This window comes from Cricetulus griseus, chromosome 2 (genome assembly GCF_003668045.3).
Source record: "Cricetulus griseus strain 17A/GY chromosome 2, alternate assembly CriGri-PICRH-1.0, whole genome shotgun sequence".
Classification (NCBI taxonomy): domain Eukaryota; kingdom Metazoa; phylum Chordata; class Mammalia; order Rodentia; family Cricetidae; genus Cricetulus; species Cricetulus griseus.
In genome coordinates, this window is record NC_048595.1 from 341,918,807 (window position 1) to 341,937,522 (window position 18,716).

The following is an 18,716-nucleotide window of genomic DNA, read 5'->3' on the forward strand; positions in this document are numbered from 1 at the left end:
ATGGTTTAGCGCCCTTTACTTTTCAGACACAATGTGGTAAATGGATGTTGAATTAGATCTGTGAGTCTTTGAGAGTGCAGCTCACTGCAGGCTGCTTATGCTGTAGCAGAGGACCTTTGCTGCTTATGTGCTGTGTGGGTTTTCTTGACTATCTTGCCTTGCAGTTTGCTGTAAAGCTTGTTTGCTACTGATGACTAATATATTCTATCATTCTTTTCAGATTCGAGTGAAAGGGTCCCTTCCTTCGCTTAGTTCTTTCCCCGAATCCTTACTTAATTACTGTAAAGGAGGGATAGCGTTCATTAGACCTGGAGCAGCCGGAGACCACAAGCTTGATGAAGTTTCCATCAAAGCACTAGGTTTGTCAGAAATGAGCTACTCGGTTAGAACTCAGCTGCATATGAACTGTAATATACTTTTCATCTGGTCTGGAAAAGTTTCTAAACTCTCGACTCTAGTTTGCTTTTGATACTCTATTTAGGGGTTTATTAGACACTCTGACATGTATGTATGTAGATGGTTTATAGGTATGGTAGTAAATTAAAATTTTACTATATATAAGACAAATCGTGCCAATTGTGACACTGTTGGTGCTTCCTTGTTTAAATTTGGAATTTTAGTACTCAAGAATGCCTTTCTTATAGTCATTCCTTTGCAATGAAGATATACTTTACTGCCACAATGTTAAGGGGGCAGGCTTTGAACCTGTCTGTATAGATGAACCAATTTTGTTTCCTATTTTCTTGATTTAACTTATTCTGCCTAGGGCTTTCCCCTTATATTCATTAGTATGAATTTTTATGACTTTTATTAGCAGACATTAAGTTGCCTCTGGCATACTAATTCTGTTTTGTATTTTAGTTTTTTTTTTTTTTTTTTTTGAGACAAGGCTTCTCTGTGGCTTTGGAGGCTGTCCTGGAACTAGCTCTTTTAGACCAGGCTGGTCTCGAACTCACAGAGATCTGCCTGTCTCTGCCTCCGGAGGGCTGGGATTAAAGGCGTATGCCACCAACACCCGGCTCTGTTTTGTATTTTAAAATGTTTCTTCAGAGTCTCAGAAATGTAATTTCTGAGTTAATATATTTAGTTATTTCATCTCTTGAAATAGTATGCCAAATTTTATGTGGTACCAAAAAACTGTCAGCTGTGTGTTACTTCACCCTTGTTTCTGAGGTGTCATCTCCCTCAGATAGTTTTGTTTTGATATGTCGTTATTTGATTTTTTGTTTTGAGATAGACTCTAATGCCCTCTATCCCATGCTAGCCTGAGTTCATGATCCTCCCACCTTAGTCTTCTGAGAGCTGGTGTTACACATGTGTACCGCCATGCCAGGCAAATCAAGATGTCTTTCTTAGAACTAATTGTATCGTCCATTTAGTAGTAAATCATTTACTCTGTAAATTTGTTTTCATATCATCATGCAACTGATATTTATAAAATATTCTAGAATAATAGATATTGAAATTCTGGAAGGATCTCAACTTTTATATAAGGTGTCTACAATGAACACATTTTTGTTTTTGTTGTTTTGGAATGTGAATGTGTGTATTCAGATTTATGTGTTTGTGTGTGTGTCCTTACAAGCATGTATATGCATGTGGAAGTCAGAGGTTGACATTAGGTATCTTTCTTGATCTCTCTCCATCTGATACATTGAGGTGCCTCAGTTGATTGGTTAGTCTAGCTAGCTACCCTTCTCTGAGGATGCTCCGTCCCCACCTCTTTTTTTTTTTCCCCAAGACAGGGTTTCTCTGTGTTGTCTTGGCTGTCCTGGAATTCCCTCTGTAGATTCCCACCTGCCTCTGCTTCCCAAGTGCTAGAATTAAAGGTGGGCACCACTACTTGTAACAATAACTCTTTCTGCCAGCCGCCCACTTCCGCCACCACTTTAAGGCCCACAAATAACACAGAGTCTTATTTATAATGCTGCTTGCCAATGACTAGGATTTTTTATCTGCTAGCTCAGTCTTAATTATCAACCATAACCATTAATCTATATATTTTATAAAGACTTACCTTGTCTCTACTACATTTCCCAGAATCCTCCTCGACTCCTAGCGCCACCTATCTTGCTTTCCTATTGGCCAACAGTGCTTTGTCAACCAGTAAGACAAACATATACACAGAAGGACTTACCCCATCACTAACCAGCCCATGCCTGCCTCTTTATTTTTTTCATACCCACCTCATAAGTGTTATACAGTATGCTGCCATACTTGCCCAGAATTTACATGGGTGTTTTGGCCTAAACTCTGATCCGAATACTTGCATAGCAGCAAGCACTTTACTCATTGAACTATCTACCCAGCCCCCACATTTTTCTTTTATAATCATCAGAATAAGTCATTTATTTTGAAAATAGAGATAACCTGCAGATGTAATACATAATTTTCTTTTATATTCATATTTTTTAGGTTGCTTCAGAGAACTTTGTGCTTTGTGCTGGATGTTGCACATCCGGGATAAATTATCATATAGTTGCAGGCAATATCAGAAGGCAAGAGAAAATGTGAAGGTGGAAAAGGTATTTATCAACTCAAGAATAGAAAATAAACATTACTCAGAAATTTATTGCTTAATAAAAGAGTTTACTCTTCATAATACAGTATCTTTTGAACTCATTCTGATCTGTCCATGTAAACTGAAAAGACAATCTTCTCCATGTACACATAGGACCTCGAAGTGGAATTTGATTCTTGTGTGGTTGAGCACTGTTTTCATGCACTGGAATGGGCCTATAGAATGTTACCATTCTCTCGGTTTTTTAATATGGAAGAACTTATTCAGGATATAATTTTGAGCCTCATTGGAGAACTACCACCAGTCAGGAAGGTAATATGTTGGTAAAAATAAACTAAATCTGAATCATAGATCCTAAGGGATTTCTGTTTTAGTTAGGGATGATGTTGCCTTTTCCCGTCTGACTAATTTCACTTTGCATAATATCCTCCAGGTTCAGAGAGACAAGTATGATCCCACTAAAGCTCATAGAAGCAGAGAGCAGAATGGTAGTTGCCAGGCTAGGGGTGTGTAGAAATAGGGGGGCGTGTTAGGAGTATGGTTAAAAAGGGGTCATGTCACCCCTCACTACGTCATCATCCTTCTCTTCTTCAGCCTCTAGTATCTTCTCTGTTTCTTGGAACAGCGTTTCCATAGCTCCTTGAGGTTAGTGGACTGATCTCTGTCAGATGCATTTCAGTGCAATATTTTCCACAGGAGATTTTTTTTATGCTGTTTCTAAGTGCATAGAGGAAAATGAACTATTTCTTGATTTTTCTTTTAAGTGGAGGGCATGAGGAGATGTTGACTTAAAGATCCATATTTTCATTTGTAAGATAAATTAGTTCTAGGAGTGAGTGTACAGCATGGTGACTGTAGTTAATGACATGCTGTGATTTCCCTGAAATTTGATAAAGGAGATCTTAGGTGTCTTACACTGTATGTGCACACATGCAGGGATTGTTATGCTTGGTGATTGACATCCTAATTTGGCTAAGATATCAACATGAATTATACATCAGATCATCACATCCTATACCTTGAATATACATAATTTTATCAAATACTTTAAAATTTAATTAAAAAGGAAGAAAGAAAACCAATGCTGATATCTGGTAGCTTGGTTGAACATCAAAAGTTTATTAAGAAGACATTTATGTTTGACTTAAAGTGTTTGAAGTATTAAAAAGAAAAGAAAGAATTGATGTTTGTCATAAAACATTATTTTTTTTTTTCTTAAGGTAGCAGAAATTTTTGTGAAAGCATTTCCCAATCCTGAGGCCATAAGGGTTCCTTTAAGAGAAAAGTACCACTCTCTTCAACAGAAACTCAGACATGGTGTTGTGAAAGGTATTTGCTATTTCTCATGTTTGATGGATATAATGTTGAAGATTTATTTTTATTTATGTGTATATGCCATGTGTGTTCAAGTGCCTTTGGAGACTTCAGTTCCCCTAGAGCCAGAGTTACAGGCGGTTGTGAACTGCCTGATGTGTATGCAGGGAACTGAACCTAGTCCTCTGGAAGAACAGCAGGTGCTATTAACTGCTGAGCCATCTCTTCTTCAGCTACATGATGCTCTTATTTTGAAAGTATCTGTTTTCTGCCCCCTAAGTATCTGAATTTCTGCCTTTCCCTAATGGTGGAGAATGAGCAAATGGATGCATTACCCCACTTTAGAGCTAATTAATTATGTTAGTCTGTTGCTAGATGGAACCAACTTCATGTTGTAACTATGTCAGTAATTGTCTGTTAGGCAAGTTGCTCAATCTCTCGAGGCCTCATTTCCTTTTTTATAAGCAAAATGGTTATTCTATTTCCTCCTTGATCAATATGTATTGAGAGTGGATTAAACAAGGTAAGAGATAGATAACAGCAGATAGGCTAGGGTGACCTGTGGGGAGGATCACTTGAGCCCATGTATTCAAAACCATCCTGGTCAACACAGCAGGATTTCACCTGAAAAATGAAACGAAATAGAGCATATAGTCTTTGCATACTTCATGTATTTATTGAAAACTAGTGCCTTTTTTCTTGTTTAAAGTTATTTATGGTTTTGACTTTATTCTGTACATTCAAGGTAGCCTTGTAGATACTTTTATTGTAGCAACATGTATAGAACATAAAACCTACCATTTAACCTTTCTTCTTTCCATTTGCCATGGTGGAGAACATCTCGGCCTCTTGGTTTCTTGCTCATGCTTTACCAACAAACTATAGCCGTCATGGAAAATCTTAAATGTCTTCTTTTTCGGAATTACAACATGCTGTGTACTTTGAGTTGTGCACTGCACAATTGTACTTAGAAATTTCTTGATACTTCTGTCTTCTAAAATATCCTCTATGTATTAATAATGCTCAATTTTTTTTTTTTTTTTTTTTTTTGAGACAGGGTTTCTCTGTGTAGCTTTGGAGCCTATCCTGGCACTTGCTCTGGAGACCAGGCTGGCCTCGAACTCACAGAGATCTGCCTGCTTCTTAATGCTTAAATTTTTAATAGACAATCCTGGAAACCTTAACCTTGCTATTATTTCTCATTACATGTAGTAGAAAGCACTAATTCTTTTTTCCCTTTCATTAGGAATAGAAAATAATCTTTGTTATTCTTTATTCATAATTATGTCTCTTTTTTAAGAAGATGAGACTGCTTTTATTTGCTCATTTCTTGTAATGAGGTACTTTTCAGTGACACCATTGGCCTGAGATTTTTTTTCCTACTACACAATTGCAACCAGTCATTTTATGGGCCTTTTCTTTTCCTTTAAATCAGTTTTGCAGAGACCTATCCCTTAATTTCTCTTTGTCATCAACCTTCAGTAGGATGATTTGGTGCTCTGTAAAAAGGGCCTCACCTGTCTTCACACAGTAGCTTCCCATGGAGGGATGCCAGCACACAAAGATGGGCTTGGTGCCTGTCTGGCTTTCCACAGCTTTGTGAGTTAGGCCATCAGGCTGTATGAGTTTTTCAGAACCTTTTAGAAAGTCATATGAACATCCATTACACCTGCATCAGAAATACCTTCTTCAGCTGTGGTGGGTTTTGTTTGTTTGGTTTTTAGATGTGGCTGACATTCTGTTGTTGCCTCCTGAATTGGTGCAAGATTACCCTAAAATTATTTTCCCTGAGGATATACTTTTTAAAAAGGGGTAGAGAGGTAATCTTAGTTCCTTGCCTTTTCTTGTTCCTTAATGAAACTTATTCAGCTTTCAAAGTCCTGTTTTGTTTTTTTCTTTTTTTTTATGGGCCATAGCTTTCCAACAAATACAAATAAATAAATAAATAAATAATAAAAAAAACCCAATCTGTAAGAATGTGGAAATCAGCCTTAGTAGATTCCATGTTCCCTGACAGACTTAGGTCCCTCTCTTCCTTCCTCCCTCTCTTCCTCCTCTTCTTCCTTCGATACAGGCTTGCTATGTAGCTGTGGATGGCCTAGAACTTAGTGTGTAGACAAAGCTGTCCAGGACCGTTCTGATCCTCTTGTCTTTGCCCCCTAAGTGCTGGGATTATAGGCATGTGCTACACTGTACTTGGCCTTAAATCTTGAGTTAAAACATTTTAATGACCCCTAAGGTCTTTGGTCCTTTTTCCCCTAGGTCCTCAGACTGAAGAACTGATGTCTGTGGTCATGCGTTCTGTCCATAAAGTGAGGGTGAAAGCCCTGAAACGTGTGCAGAGGAACATAGGTGCTTCTGAGATGAACATCTGGGAACCTGATGAAGAGGAAAAACCAGATGCTGCTCCTGCCTCTGATAGGTTCTCCCTGGGGACTAGTTTGAGCAGAAGTACACTCACAGAACTGGGCAGTTCCTTGGTACACAGTGACGCAGACACATTCTCTGAAACCTTGTCTTTTGAAGAAAAACCTTGGATACACTTATATCAGAGGTATACCTTGAGAGTGAAAGTGATGAGCTGATCTCCATTCCAGAGACCTCAACAAAATAAAAAGTAGACAAGTGTCAGATTCTATACTCACAAGGGTATTACAAGTTTAGAAACTTAAGAATTTATTGTAAACATTACTGACATTACTGAATGATTTTGACATCTAAGATAACAATCAAATGAATAGACAAAATTCAATGGAGGATTTTGAGTTCTTTATTTTTTAATAATCTTTAGATTTAGTGTGTGTGTATGTATATGTGTGTGTATACACACACATATACATACATACATACATACACACACACACACACACATACATACATACATACATATATATATATATATATATATATATATTTTTTTTTTGTTTGTTTGAGACAGTATCTTATTATGTAGCCCTAGCAGGCCTGGAACTCAAAGATCTGCCTGCCTCTGCATCCTTAGTACTGGGATTAAAGGTCTGACCACCGTGTCCAACTTAATCTTTCGATTTAAATACAAGTTGAACATACTTAATTTAAAAACCTAAAATATGGAATTCTGCTTTGAAATCCAGTAAAATACTGAAAGTTGAAAATTCACACCTGATTTCCTAAGACAAGCCAAAGTCAAAATGGAGGCACACTAAGAATACTATATAAATGTTCCTTTGGGCCATTAGGTGTAAGAATTATGGGATTATTTGAAATGTAAATGAATCTTGTGTTTGTTTTGTTTTTAGTGCTGGAGCTAGAAGCCAGGCCCTTGAACATTACAGATAATTGTTACATCACTAAATTACCATACTTGGACCTTAGGCACAAGATATCTCATTATATACATGCAAATATTAGTGCCCCCCCCCAAACCTACCCACAGTCAAAATACTTCTAGTCCCAAGAATTTCAAATAAGGGATACTCACCTATAGTTTGACATGATTGGGTTAGCCATATAATGGTTTGAGGACCCAAAGGAGGGACCTTGCATGCTTGTCTTTAGAACTTGTTCATAAATTCTTTACTTGTTGTATAAATCTGTGATTTAAGCCATTGGATTTTGTTTGTTTTGATTAAAATTCTAGTAACTACAATGAAATATGTCCTCTTGGGACTTAAAAACCATATAATCAGTAATAAATTTCATCTTAAGTTAAATTATCATGTCTAGTGCAAACACACATGAATGAAGTCTAATAACATTTTAACTGCTTATTTAACAAAGCAACTGTACTTAAATACATAGGCATACTTTGCAGTCTGCTTTTGTGCATTCTGGGTACACAGACATGCATTCACCTGAGCCCAGGTACCTCACAGCTTTCCCTTTTACCAAGAGAGCTGAGAATCTAGCAACTGTGCTGAAAAGTCATTTGACAGTTGTGACTGACAGCTAAGGTGCCTGCCAACAAGTTTCATAGCAACCGTTTGTTTTCATTGTTGTAGTTTGGAGAGTCTCCAAGTATTTGTGTAGTGGAACTTACGAAATTGAACTACTTGTTCATACTGTATGGGTGGGGGCAGGGGTTGACAGGCAGTGGAAGGAGAAGCATGGAACACTAGATGTATATTGGTGGCTTGTGATTTTTGTTGACTTTGATTTTTCTAAAATTTTGTTCTAGGACCATTTTTCACCTTCTGAATGAACGTTTATGCTTTTTATATTTGTGTGTGTGTGTGTGTGTGTGTGTATGGGGGAATGTCATGGCATTCCTGTGGAGGTCAGAGGACAACTTGAGAGAATTGGCTCTCTCCTTCCACTGTATGGATTTCAGGGATCAAAGTCAGGACATGAGATTTGGTTGTAAATGCTTTTACCCACTGAGCCATCATCCCAGCCCTCTTGTTCTTTCTTTAGTGAACTTTACATGAATATATTTTGATTTCTTTTAATGCCTAATTTCTCTTTGCATATTGTACTTTTGAAACTATTTGTTTTTACTTCATGTGTATGTAAGTGTACCATGTGTGTGCCTGGTTCCTATGGAGATAAGGCATTTGATCTCCTGAAACTGAAATTACAGGTAGTTTTGAGCTGCTGACATATGGGTGTTAGGAGCAGCAATACTCTCAGCTGTGGAGCCATCTCTCCAGTCCACTGTTCTTTTGAATTTATAGATTTGTCTGTGTCTTAGAGATTATGTTAGTTGATCATACTTCATTTGAAGTATAGGTAATTGAAACACACAAAAAAATATATGACTTGATCAATACAGAAAATGTTTTTAAAATCTTTATAAGATCAATTTTAATAAACAATGGCTGAATTTATCTTGTTCTTTTTTTTTTAAACCATAGACATGCCCCAAGTCATATGGAATTAACATTGGTTGGTAAGCCCAGTGATAAAAAGAAAACATGTAATCAGAAAGAAAGCTCCCAAAGGAAAGAAGATCATGAAACGTTACGGAAAAAAGTACTTCCAACAGTTGGTGCTTGGGAATTTGAGCGTGATGATGATGAATACATTAACTTCCTTGAGCTCTTCTTGAGTTACGTTCTTGAAAGAGATCTTTGTTCCAGTGATCCTGGCATTCCATTTCTGACAAGTTTTTCTGGGCACCTCAGAGAACACGAACTTAATTCCTTACTTTTTGATATGCATACATCATTAAAACGACGCCAGAGCAAAACCAGAAGCGAGAGTGTGTATAGAGCTGGTTCTTGCTTTGCTGTTATTCCTGAGTCACATGAATGTGAAAAACTGTTCTCTCTAAACAGCACATGTGCCCAAAATGTAGAAAGCCAGGTGCTTTCAGCTTCAGAACTAGTTAACCAGTCAGCGAGCACTTCAGACAACCTTCTACCTGAAGTCACAGGAAATGAAAGAAAGGCGGGATTGTTTGGCTTAAAACAAAAGCCAATTTATAGAATTCAGGATGATAAAAGAGAGAAACCTTTAATGCAGAGACCATCAAACCAATCCTTTTCCATTCCCAAGTCCATTGACACTGGAGGATACCGTTTCCAAGCAGTTGAGTACAGTGCTGCCAGCCTTCAGGAAGATGTTCCTCTGGCACTTGAGAACATGTTCCGCCATGTTGGGAGACTGGTGGAGTGGATGGTACGATGGTCTGACCGAAGACTCCTCTGTGACTCTGGAGTTACTCAGTCATCCTGTAAATACAGTCCAGTCATTCGTGTAAAGACCTCGACAGCTGCTATTCTTACCTCATTATGGCTTCTGGAGCAACCCTACTGTGCTGCATATAGGACAAAAAATGGCATTATTAAGGTGATTACATTAACCACTTACTACAAATGAAGAAAGGACCATTTTAGTTTAAAACTGTTGTTTGTACTTTAAAGAATCTATTAAAGTAATAGAAAATTAATGACAGTATTGGTTATACTCTGTATCACCCAGTGTAATACAGAGTATCTTTTTCTTAAAGAGATTCCTTTCACTCTTTAATAAAATTACAGTGGCCTGGCCAGTGGCAGTGCACACCTTTAATCCCAGCACTTAGGAGGTGGAGGCAGGTAGATCTCTGAGTTTGAGGCCGGCTTGGTCTACAAAATGAGTTCCAGGACAGCCAGGGCTACACAGACAAAACAAACAAAAACTTCAAAACATTGACAACAACAAAAAAGGAAAATGACAATGAAAGTTCTTTTAGGGAGGCTGTGAAGGTTTTAGGTTTTATGTTGTTTGTACATAATATAAAGGGGAAAAAATGATTTGGTGACATTATTGGTAACATGCTATTGCTGAAGGAGACTCCTAAACAGTAGGGCTTTACTACCAGACCCCGGGTTAGGCACAAAAACCACACCTAAACACCTGTTTTCATAGAGTGATCCTTTATTAAGCATGGTAGGTTGAAGTGGTAGCTTTCTGACTCAAGCAAAAAACAGCAGCAAATGACCTTGCAGGTGACATTCTTAAGAAGGGGAAGTCTGTCAGAATGGGCTAGAATGTGGTTGTAAAGGAGACAGGGAATGACAAGGGAGAAGGGGATAAGGGAAATGGGACAGGGCTATTTGTTCAGGAGGAACAAAGGACTTCCTCTGGATAAAGAGGAGACAGATGTGGCACATAGGAAAATGGTGGTTTATAAGGGTAAAGGGGAAACCCCTTTAGGATACGGTGTTAAATTTTAATTGGGTGCGTTAATCAAGGGGGACTTATGATTGCTGGACTTCAGTAGTCAGCCTCAGGAGGAGGAAGTGGCCAAGTGGCTAGCTTTAGAAATGTAATCTAAGGGATTTTTAGCAAGGCCTGCTAGAGCCATGCTGGCCACACTCAGGCTGGCCAGAGTCCCTTCAGTTATATTTGTATTTTTTCTTTTAAAAAGGTTTCATGTGTTAGTTGATAAAAGACTGGGTTACCCTGTATTTATTACTGAAGTTTTCATTAAGTGCTTGAAGGGGATGTTTTTACTTACATTCTTGAGACAGAAAAGGTTGGAAAACCTGACCTAGAAAAACATCTGTGGAGGAGTGATGCTGATCAATTAATTAGTTCATCTTTTGATTGTTAATGGCAAAGACCTTCATTTCTAAAACAGTGCTGAAGAAATGTGTGTGTGCGCGCACACATGTGGATACATTAAGTTTTGTGTTTTTTAGTGGATTTTTTCTTTCCTTTTTAATATCAGTTTATGTTATTTTAAGGTATGAAGTTTATGTGAAATGAAGGTACTTTTTTCATGCAACTTGTATTTGTAGGTAAGATATCTGAGTTAGAGAAAATAAATACATTACTTGTATTTTTTTTTAATTTTTCTTATGTGTATGGTTGTTTTGCCTGCATATATGTCTGTGTACTACATACATGCAGCACCCGAGGAGACCAAAAGGTGGTAGATCTTTGAACTGCAGTTACATCAGTCCCAGGTCTTCTGGAAGAGCAGCCATGCTCTTTACAACTGAGCCATTTCTTTAGCCCCAGCACTTGTATTTTTAGGTGCATGTGTTTCTAACACGATGTAATTATGAAATATCTTTCACTCTGTGTTTATGTGTGCAGAGGCCTGAGGTCAACCTTAGGTGTCATTTCTCAAATGCTGTCCACATAGTTTTTTTAGACGATGTCTCACTGGCCTGGGAAAATTGGCTGGCTGACCAGTGAACCCAGGGATTCTCTCTGTCTGCTCACAGCTGGGATTATAGCTGTGTGCCATCATACCTGGCTTTGTTTCATGAGTTCTAGGGATCACACTTGGGTCCTTGTGCTTACATGGCAAGGAATCTGAGGACAGAGCTACCTCCTCAGTTTTCAAATGTCATTATAATGGCAAACCGAGGGAAATGAGTATGTCCTGCTTTAACTACTGTTGTTTTGTGAACCAAAAGCAGAGTTATCATAGCTTAAATGTGTGGAAGAATGGTTTCTTCTTTGCTTTTGTTTTGTGTTTTCAAGATAGGGTTTCTCTGTGTAACCCTGGCTATCTAGGAACTCACTATAGACCAGGCTGGCCTTGAATTCAGAGATCCACCTGCTTATGCCTCCCAAGTGCTAGGATTAAAGGTGTGCCCCACCACTGCCTGGCTGAAGAATGGTTTCTGTGCTTTATTTAGGAAGTCAAATTTACTTTTTCCAGGTAGATTAAAGAATTGGCCAATGCTTCTAGAAACAAATAATTGGCTATACAAATGCAGTAAATACTTAATGAATGTTGAAGAGAGTTTATCAGCTCTATAAAATATGAATGATTTAAAAGTATATTTTAAAACGTGGTTCAATACTCCTTACATAATTCTATAAATGGTTTCTTTAGGTGCTAGAAAATCATTACCCTGAGTCTCAAGTGGCAGCTGAGGAGGAGAGCAATGCTAATAATGTTGACTCCCCAGTTGCAGTAGCAGTTCAGGCTGGAGCTGATGAGAGAAATGACCAGAATGAATGTTATCAAAGCATCTGGAAGTAAGTCACTATGTGTACCCTCCTTTTCAACAAAGTCTATTGGCTTAAGAGGAAGACTTGGGCTCTTAAAAATGAAAGGAATAACCATTTCTTTGAAGTAGAGGAACAGAAAGCAAGCTTCCTGAAGTACTGTGGCAGTTAATTCATTGTTAACTGTGTTTCTTCCTTATTGACCTAGCATATATCTTCTGAGGGAGGCTTCCTCCTGAAAGACCCCTTATTGGGTCCCTAAAAGGGACACACATGGAAGGCCCCAGGAAGGGAAAATAGTTAAGATCTCTTGGGTAAACTGGGGTGGGGGGAGTAGAAGAGAGGGCATGGGGAATGGGAGCATGGGGAACTGAAAAGGCCCTGAGGGAGGGATGGAGGAGGAGAGCAATGAAAGAGATAGCTCCATAGAGGGAGCCATTATGGGGTTAGGGAGAAGCCTTGTGCTAGAGAAATTCCTAGGAATTCACAAGGATGATCCCAGTTAAGACTCTTAGCAATAGTTGAGAAGGTGTCTGAACGGGCCTTCCCTTATAATCAGATTAGTGACTGCTCTAATTTTCATCATAGAACCTACGTCCAGTAACTAATGGAAGCAGAAATGTAAGACATGTATTTTTAAAAAGACTTAGAAAATATTAAAATGACATTTGTTTATTGCTGAAGAACAAATTAAATGAAAGGAAGCTGTTTGTTTCCAAGAATGGGTTGTAATTTTCAGCACTGCATTTTTGTTAGCAGAATGCCAGCTGAAGCAGAAAATCCTGAAGTGAAAGAAATTGATGATGAGATTATTCCCGTCACTCATAAGGCTGAGAAAGAGTTTGTAGATGTTGTCGAGAATCATTCAGAAGTAGACACATTTACACGGGATGAAATGGATATGCACATCTCAGACTGTGAAGGTCAGTTCATGTAGATCATAATTTCCTTTGGTGTGACTAATACTAAAATAACTCTTTTATTCTTTAATATGTTTTAATATGGCTAGAACTAAAAAATATATTTTATTTTTCAAGACAGGGTTTCTTTGTGCAACAGCCCTGGCTGCCCTGGAACTGGGTCTGTAGAACTCACAGAGATCTTCCTGCCTCTGCCTTCGTAATAATGAGATTAAGGCACGTGCCACCATGCCCTGGTAGAACTAAAATTTAAGTGGTATTTTTTGAAATGCTGAGCATATTAACTTGTACCTTGGTTTTCAGATAAAACCAAGAATGTGCAAGACATTTTAATGTTGGTAGCTGAACCTCTTGCCATGCCTAGGTAGTGATTTAGCCTTTTGATACCTGTGAACCAACTGACCTTCTCCCCAGCTCTGAGCCTCTTCCCCAGCTGTGAACCTCTCCCCAGCTTGAGCTTCTTCCCAGCTGTGAGTCTCTCCATCAGCCTCTCCCTAGCTGTTAGCCTCTCTCGGAAAGAAGGTCTCTCAGGGCTCTCCTGGGACATACTGATGAAGAGGAATTAGTCTTTAGGCGTTTTTTGAAATGTATTTGTAAGGGGTTAGAAAATAGTTTTGTTGCATTGTGTTTTCTGTAATATCCCCTAAACCTTAGAGAGAGAAAAAGCGAAAAGATTATCTTTAAAGGTTGGCATTCTATTCCTTTCTAATCCTTCTAGAAGAACCTTTTGGGAGTCTTAGAGGTCCCAGTGCTGCCATCTGCATGCCAGCGTCAAAGCTCTTACTAGAGGTAAGCCAGTGAACAGCATACATGACCATGCAACTTTAGTGGTGAAATTGCACCTAAGTTGCCTACCCCACTGTACAGTATGGTAAGGCAAAGCTGCTGTCTGCCATAGGTGTGCCGACTTGTAGACTATATACTGAATTGTTTTTCTCTGAGATTATATTGGGTGCACAGTGCTTTCTGACATTGAAATGTTCCATTTCCTGAAGGACTTCAGCAAGTTAGTCAAGAGTGGTGAAAGTGTCCTTGGTTATGAAATATAGTTCTGTGTAGTTTGCAGTTTCTATGTATTATCAAATTTCCATGTGGAATGTTATAGAATATTATTTTGAGATGTGTTACATTTGTTTATGCTGTGGAATATTTGTTTAATGATGCAAAGATGTGCTGCATTCTTTTATGTTGCATTTGTTTAACTCTGTGAAGCTGTGTTACTTTATCTATCTAAAACATCTGGTTGGTCTAATAAAGAGATGAGCGTCCAATAGCAAGGCAGGAGAAAGGATAGGCAGGACTGGCAGGCAGAGAGAATAAATAGGAGGAGAAATCTGGGATTGAGAAAAGAAGGGGCCAACCACACAGCCACACACCTGGACACAGGATAAGGACAGAAAAGATATACAGAAATAGAGAAAGGTAAAAGCCCAGAGGCAAAAGGTAGAAAAAATGGCAAGAAATAAGCCAAGCTAAGGCCAGGCATTCATAAGAAAGAATAAACCTCTGTGTGATTTATTTGGGAGCTGGGTGGCAGGCCCCCCAAAAAGTAAAGAGTAAAAGCAACCAACTAAGGTGGAACATAGGTCTTTCTGCTATTTTTTTTTCTTTTTTTTTTTTAAATTTATTTATTAGTTCTAGTTAGGGAACAAGTTTGTTTCAAGTCCCTTCTCCCTCTCCCTCCCCTCACCCCCAACCCTCCTCCCCCACCCCAGCCTACCCCCCACCCCATCCACCCACCACTCCCCAGGCAGGGTAGGGCCCTCAACGGGGGCTCTGCAAAGTCCACCAAATCTTCCTGTGCTGGTCCTGGGCCCTTCCCCATGTGTCCAGGGCCAGAGTGTAACCCTTCATATGGGATGGGCTCTCAAAGTCCCTTCTTGCACCAGGGAAAAATACTAATCCACCACCAGAGGCCTCCCTGGAGTGCAGAGGCCTCCTTATTGACATCCATGTTCAGGGATCAGTCTTGTACTGGCCTCCCCGACAGCATCTGGGGTGGATGTGCTCTCCCTTGTTCAGGTCAACTGTTCCTGTGGGTTTCTCCAACCTGGTACAGACCCCTTCGTTCTTCATTCCTCCCTCTCTTCAACTAAATTCCCGATTTCGGCTCAGTGTATATCTGTGGATGTCTGTCTCTGTTTCCATCAGCCACTGGGTGAGGGCTCTAGGATGGCATAAAGAGAAGTCATCAATCTCATTTTAGGGGAAGGGCTTTTAGGTTATCCTCTCCACCATTGCCTGGATTGTCAGATCGTGTCATCCTTGTAGGTCTCTGGAGATCTCCCTGGTTCCAGATTCTTCTCGGACCTATAGTGGCTCCCTCTGATATGGTATCTCTCATCCTGCTCTCTCTCCTCTATTCTTCCCCCAACTCAATATTGGAAGAGTGGGGTGCTAGCAGATTCGGGGCAGAAGGGAGCTCCTTCTGCTATTTTTTTATGGTGTGTTTTTTCGTTGTTTTGTTTTAAAGATTTTTTATTTATTGTGCATACAGCATTCTGCTTCCATGTATATCTGCACACCAGAAGAGGGCACCAGATCTCATAACGGATGGTTGTGAGCCACCATGTGGTTGCTGGGAATTGAACTCAGGACCTCTGGAAGAGCAGCCAGTGCTCTTAACCTCTGAGCCATCTCTTCAGCCCTCTTTCTGCTATTTTAACATTTGTTTCAAAAGCATTAGTTTTCCCTCATTTTGTAGTAGTTTTCACAGGTTAATTTACATGTGATTTGTAAAACCTTAGTCTACAGGCAACAACTCATCTTCTATTTTAATAGACTTAGTAGCCCATATTGATGGACTAAAGGCGGTTCATATGTATAAGGACCTGGTCAGAGCAGGACTGAACCTTTTCTGGTTCATTTTGTCACTTGCTTTTTAGATTGATACTTAATGTGAAATTCAAAATACCCAATGGTCATGCCTATGTGTTTCATCTCTTTTCATTGTGGGTATGGGCACTATTGATTTTTAACAGCATTCGGTAGAAGAGGTTCAATGTTCCAGAGGAGAACCATTGACGATGAATGCGGATACAAAATTGACAGAGCAGAAAGGGTAAGGAAAAGAAAGTATGATGTGTGTTTTTGTCATTGTTCTATTGCTGTGAAGAGATGCCATGACCAAGGCAACTCCTATTTAAAAACAAAAGCACTTAACTGGATGTTGCTTACTGTTTCAGAGTCCATGATCACCATGGCACTGGAGCAGTAGTAAGAGCTTCATATCCTGATCCACAGGCAGCAGGCAGAGAGAGAGAGAGAGAGAGAGAGAGAGAGAGAGAGAGAGAGAGAGAGGGAGAGGGAGAGAGAGAGACACTGTGCCTGGTGTGGACTTTGAAACCTCAAAGTGTGCCTCCAGTGAGATACCTCCTTCAAGGCCACACTTCTCCAATAAGACCACTCCTTCTTACAGTTCCACTGACTGGAGACAAATCATCCAAACATAGCAGCCTGTGGGGACCATTCTCATTCAAACCATAGCAACACGATTATCGCCTTTAAAAAAAAAACAAAGGTTTCAGACATTTTTCATAACTTGTAATATATATTTTATGTTAGTATCATAGCTTTAATTTACAATAGCAGTGAGTTTTTTTCGGTAAATGTTACATTTCTCATAGAAGTAATTTCTTTTTTACCTTTGTCCTCTTATCACTGTCAGCCTTACCAAAATAAATTGTATCTATAAATAGATAAGAGTTTATTCACCTGTTAAGTGGGGAACTGTTTGTCCACACTGATTACATTTTTTTTATTGAATTAAATACAAAAGCATTGTGCATCTTCATACATATGACCTTCACTGTTGGGTTTTAGTCACTGTATTCTGTCTATTAGGGATCTGATGTGCATACTTTGCTGCTGGCACAGGACTGTTTCAGGGAGAGGTGAAAGCGATAGCAGTTTTCATAAGTTGTAACTTGAACATGACTTTTAAATTTTTAGAATTTTTGAAAATTTAGGGGCTTGGGGGATATGAGCACAGGACCTGAAGTTCATCGCTAGTGCCATGTGAGAAGCAGGGTATGGTGGTGGGTGCTCACAATACTAGTGCTGGCTAAATAGGCAGATCCCTAGTATCTAGTGGGCAACCAGCCTAACCTAATTGTGGAGACCCTGCCCCCAAAAGCAGAAGGGACACTGTTACGATAAATCTTTTCTGCCAAAAGCTGCCGAGCCCCACCGCCACGTGCGTGCTTTATGCCAGCCGCCCACCAGAGTTGTGCCCATCACATGGATGGACAAAATAAAGCAGAGACTTTTATTAGGTACAAATGCTGCTTAGCCAATGACTAGGATTTCTCATCTGCTAGTTCAGTCTTAATTATCATAAATCTGTAAATTTTTAAGACTTATCGGACACCTTCCATTGGCATCCTTCCTTGCTGGTGGATCACATTGTGAATCTGGAGGAAGAGCGGAGGGGAAAAGGGACTCCCTTCCTGCTTGTCCTTGCTTAAATATGAGTTTCCTTGCTATGTCACTTCCTGCCTGGATCACCACTTCTCCTACTACATTTCCCAGAATCCTCTTTGACTCCTAGTCCCGTCTAACTTGATGCCTCATTGGCCAAACAGTACTTTCTTCAGCAATCAATAAGATGAACATACACAGAAGTACATTCCCCATCAGGACACCTCCTGAAGAAGACACCCAAGGTTGACTTTTGGCCTCCATACATACCCACACCCCTGCTCACATACCATGATGTACAAACTACACACAAACACACAAAGAATTTTAGGATTGCCTTAATATCTCTGTGTGTCTCTGTCTCTCTCTCTCTTTCTGGGAAGAGGAACCTCAGTTGAGAAAACTCTTATCAGATTGCTTGTAGATAAATGTGTAGGGCATTTTATTGATCAGTGTTTGATGCAGGAAGGGCTAGAGTACTGCCTGGGGGTGGGGGTGGGAGGGTACCACTTCTGAGCATTTGGCCCTGAAGAAAGCAAACTGAGTAGACCAGGAGGAGCAAGTCAGTAAGCAGTTTGACTCCTTCATCTCTGTTCAGTTCCTGCCCTGGCTTTCTTCTATGACTGTAACCCTGTGAGGTAAAATGAACCTTTTCCTTGCTAAGTTGGTTTGGTCAGTTTTTATCACAGCAGTAGAAACCTAACTAAAACACTTGACAAGAGAGGTAACATTATACTCTTTTATTCTTCTCAGATCACAGATTTATTTCTTTTTTGAATAGTTAATACAAACCTTTTTGCTTTTGAGATAGGGCCTCACTATGCATACCTGCTGTCCTAGAACTTTATTGTGTGGTCCATGCTAGCCTCAAATTCACAATCTCCATGCTTCCACCTCTCAAGTGCTGGAATCAAAGCATGTGCATCACCCCCAGATGAGGCAGTCTGCCCTTGAGGTGCTATGGATTGTTTCTAGGGCCTTATACATGCTGGACAAGCTCTTTACAAATGAGCCATCTCTTCTTCACTAAAGAATAAATTTAATGAGCTCTGATGCCATTATAATAAATATTAGAGATATTTGTATTCTTAACATTAATCTTGACAGTTTCAAGTATATTAATAGATTCTTTGGTCTGGGTAAAGTGTTCCTTATTCTGTAGAACTGTG

At 39.4% G+C, this 18,716-nt stretch overlaps 1 protein-coding gene across 18 annotated transcripts in view; it reads left to right on the plus strand.

Annotated features, from left to right (window-relative positions):
* Nucleotides 1-18,716, plus strand: part of Cplane1 (ciliogenesis and planar polarity effector 1) — a 99,234-nt gene that overhangs the window by 34,572 nt on the left and 45,946 nt on the right. For 17 of the 18 annotated variants that reach the window (XR_004768559.1, XR_003482447.2, XR_003482448.2 and 14 more), the window contains 10 exons: nucleotides 221-359; nucleotides 2,416-2,525; nucleotides 2,675-2,833; nucleotides 3,742-3,850; nucleotides 6,098-6,389; nucleotides 8,668-9,604; nucleotides 12,093-12,238; nucleotides 12,965-13,131; nucleotides 13,847-13,917; nucleotides 16,110-16,189. Coding sequence is in view for 15 of the 18 variants with exons in the window: in XM_027401316.2 (XP_027257117.1) it covers nucleotides 221-359; nucleotides 2,416-2,525; nucleotides 2,675-2,833; nucleotides 3,742-3,850; nucleotides 6,098-6,389; nucleotides 8,668-9,604; nucleotides 12,093-12,238; nucleotides 12,965-13,131; nucleotides 13,847-13,917; nucleotides 16,110-16,189 (2,210 nt within the window). In the remaining 3 variants the exon portion in view is untranslated. The remainder of the gene's footprint in view (nucleotides 1-220; nucleotides 360-2,415; nucleotides 2,526-2,674; nucleotides 2,834-3,741; nucleotides 3,851-6,097; nucleotides 6,390-8,667; nucleotides 9,605-12,092; nucleotides 12,239-12,964; nucleotides 13,132-13,846; nucleotides 13,918-16,109; nucleotides 16,190-18,716) is intronic. The other variant, XM_027401319.2, reaches the window with a different exon arrangement.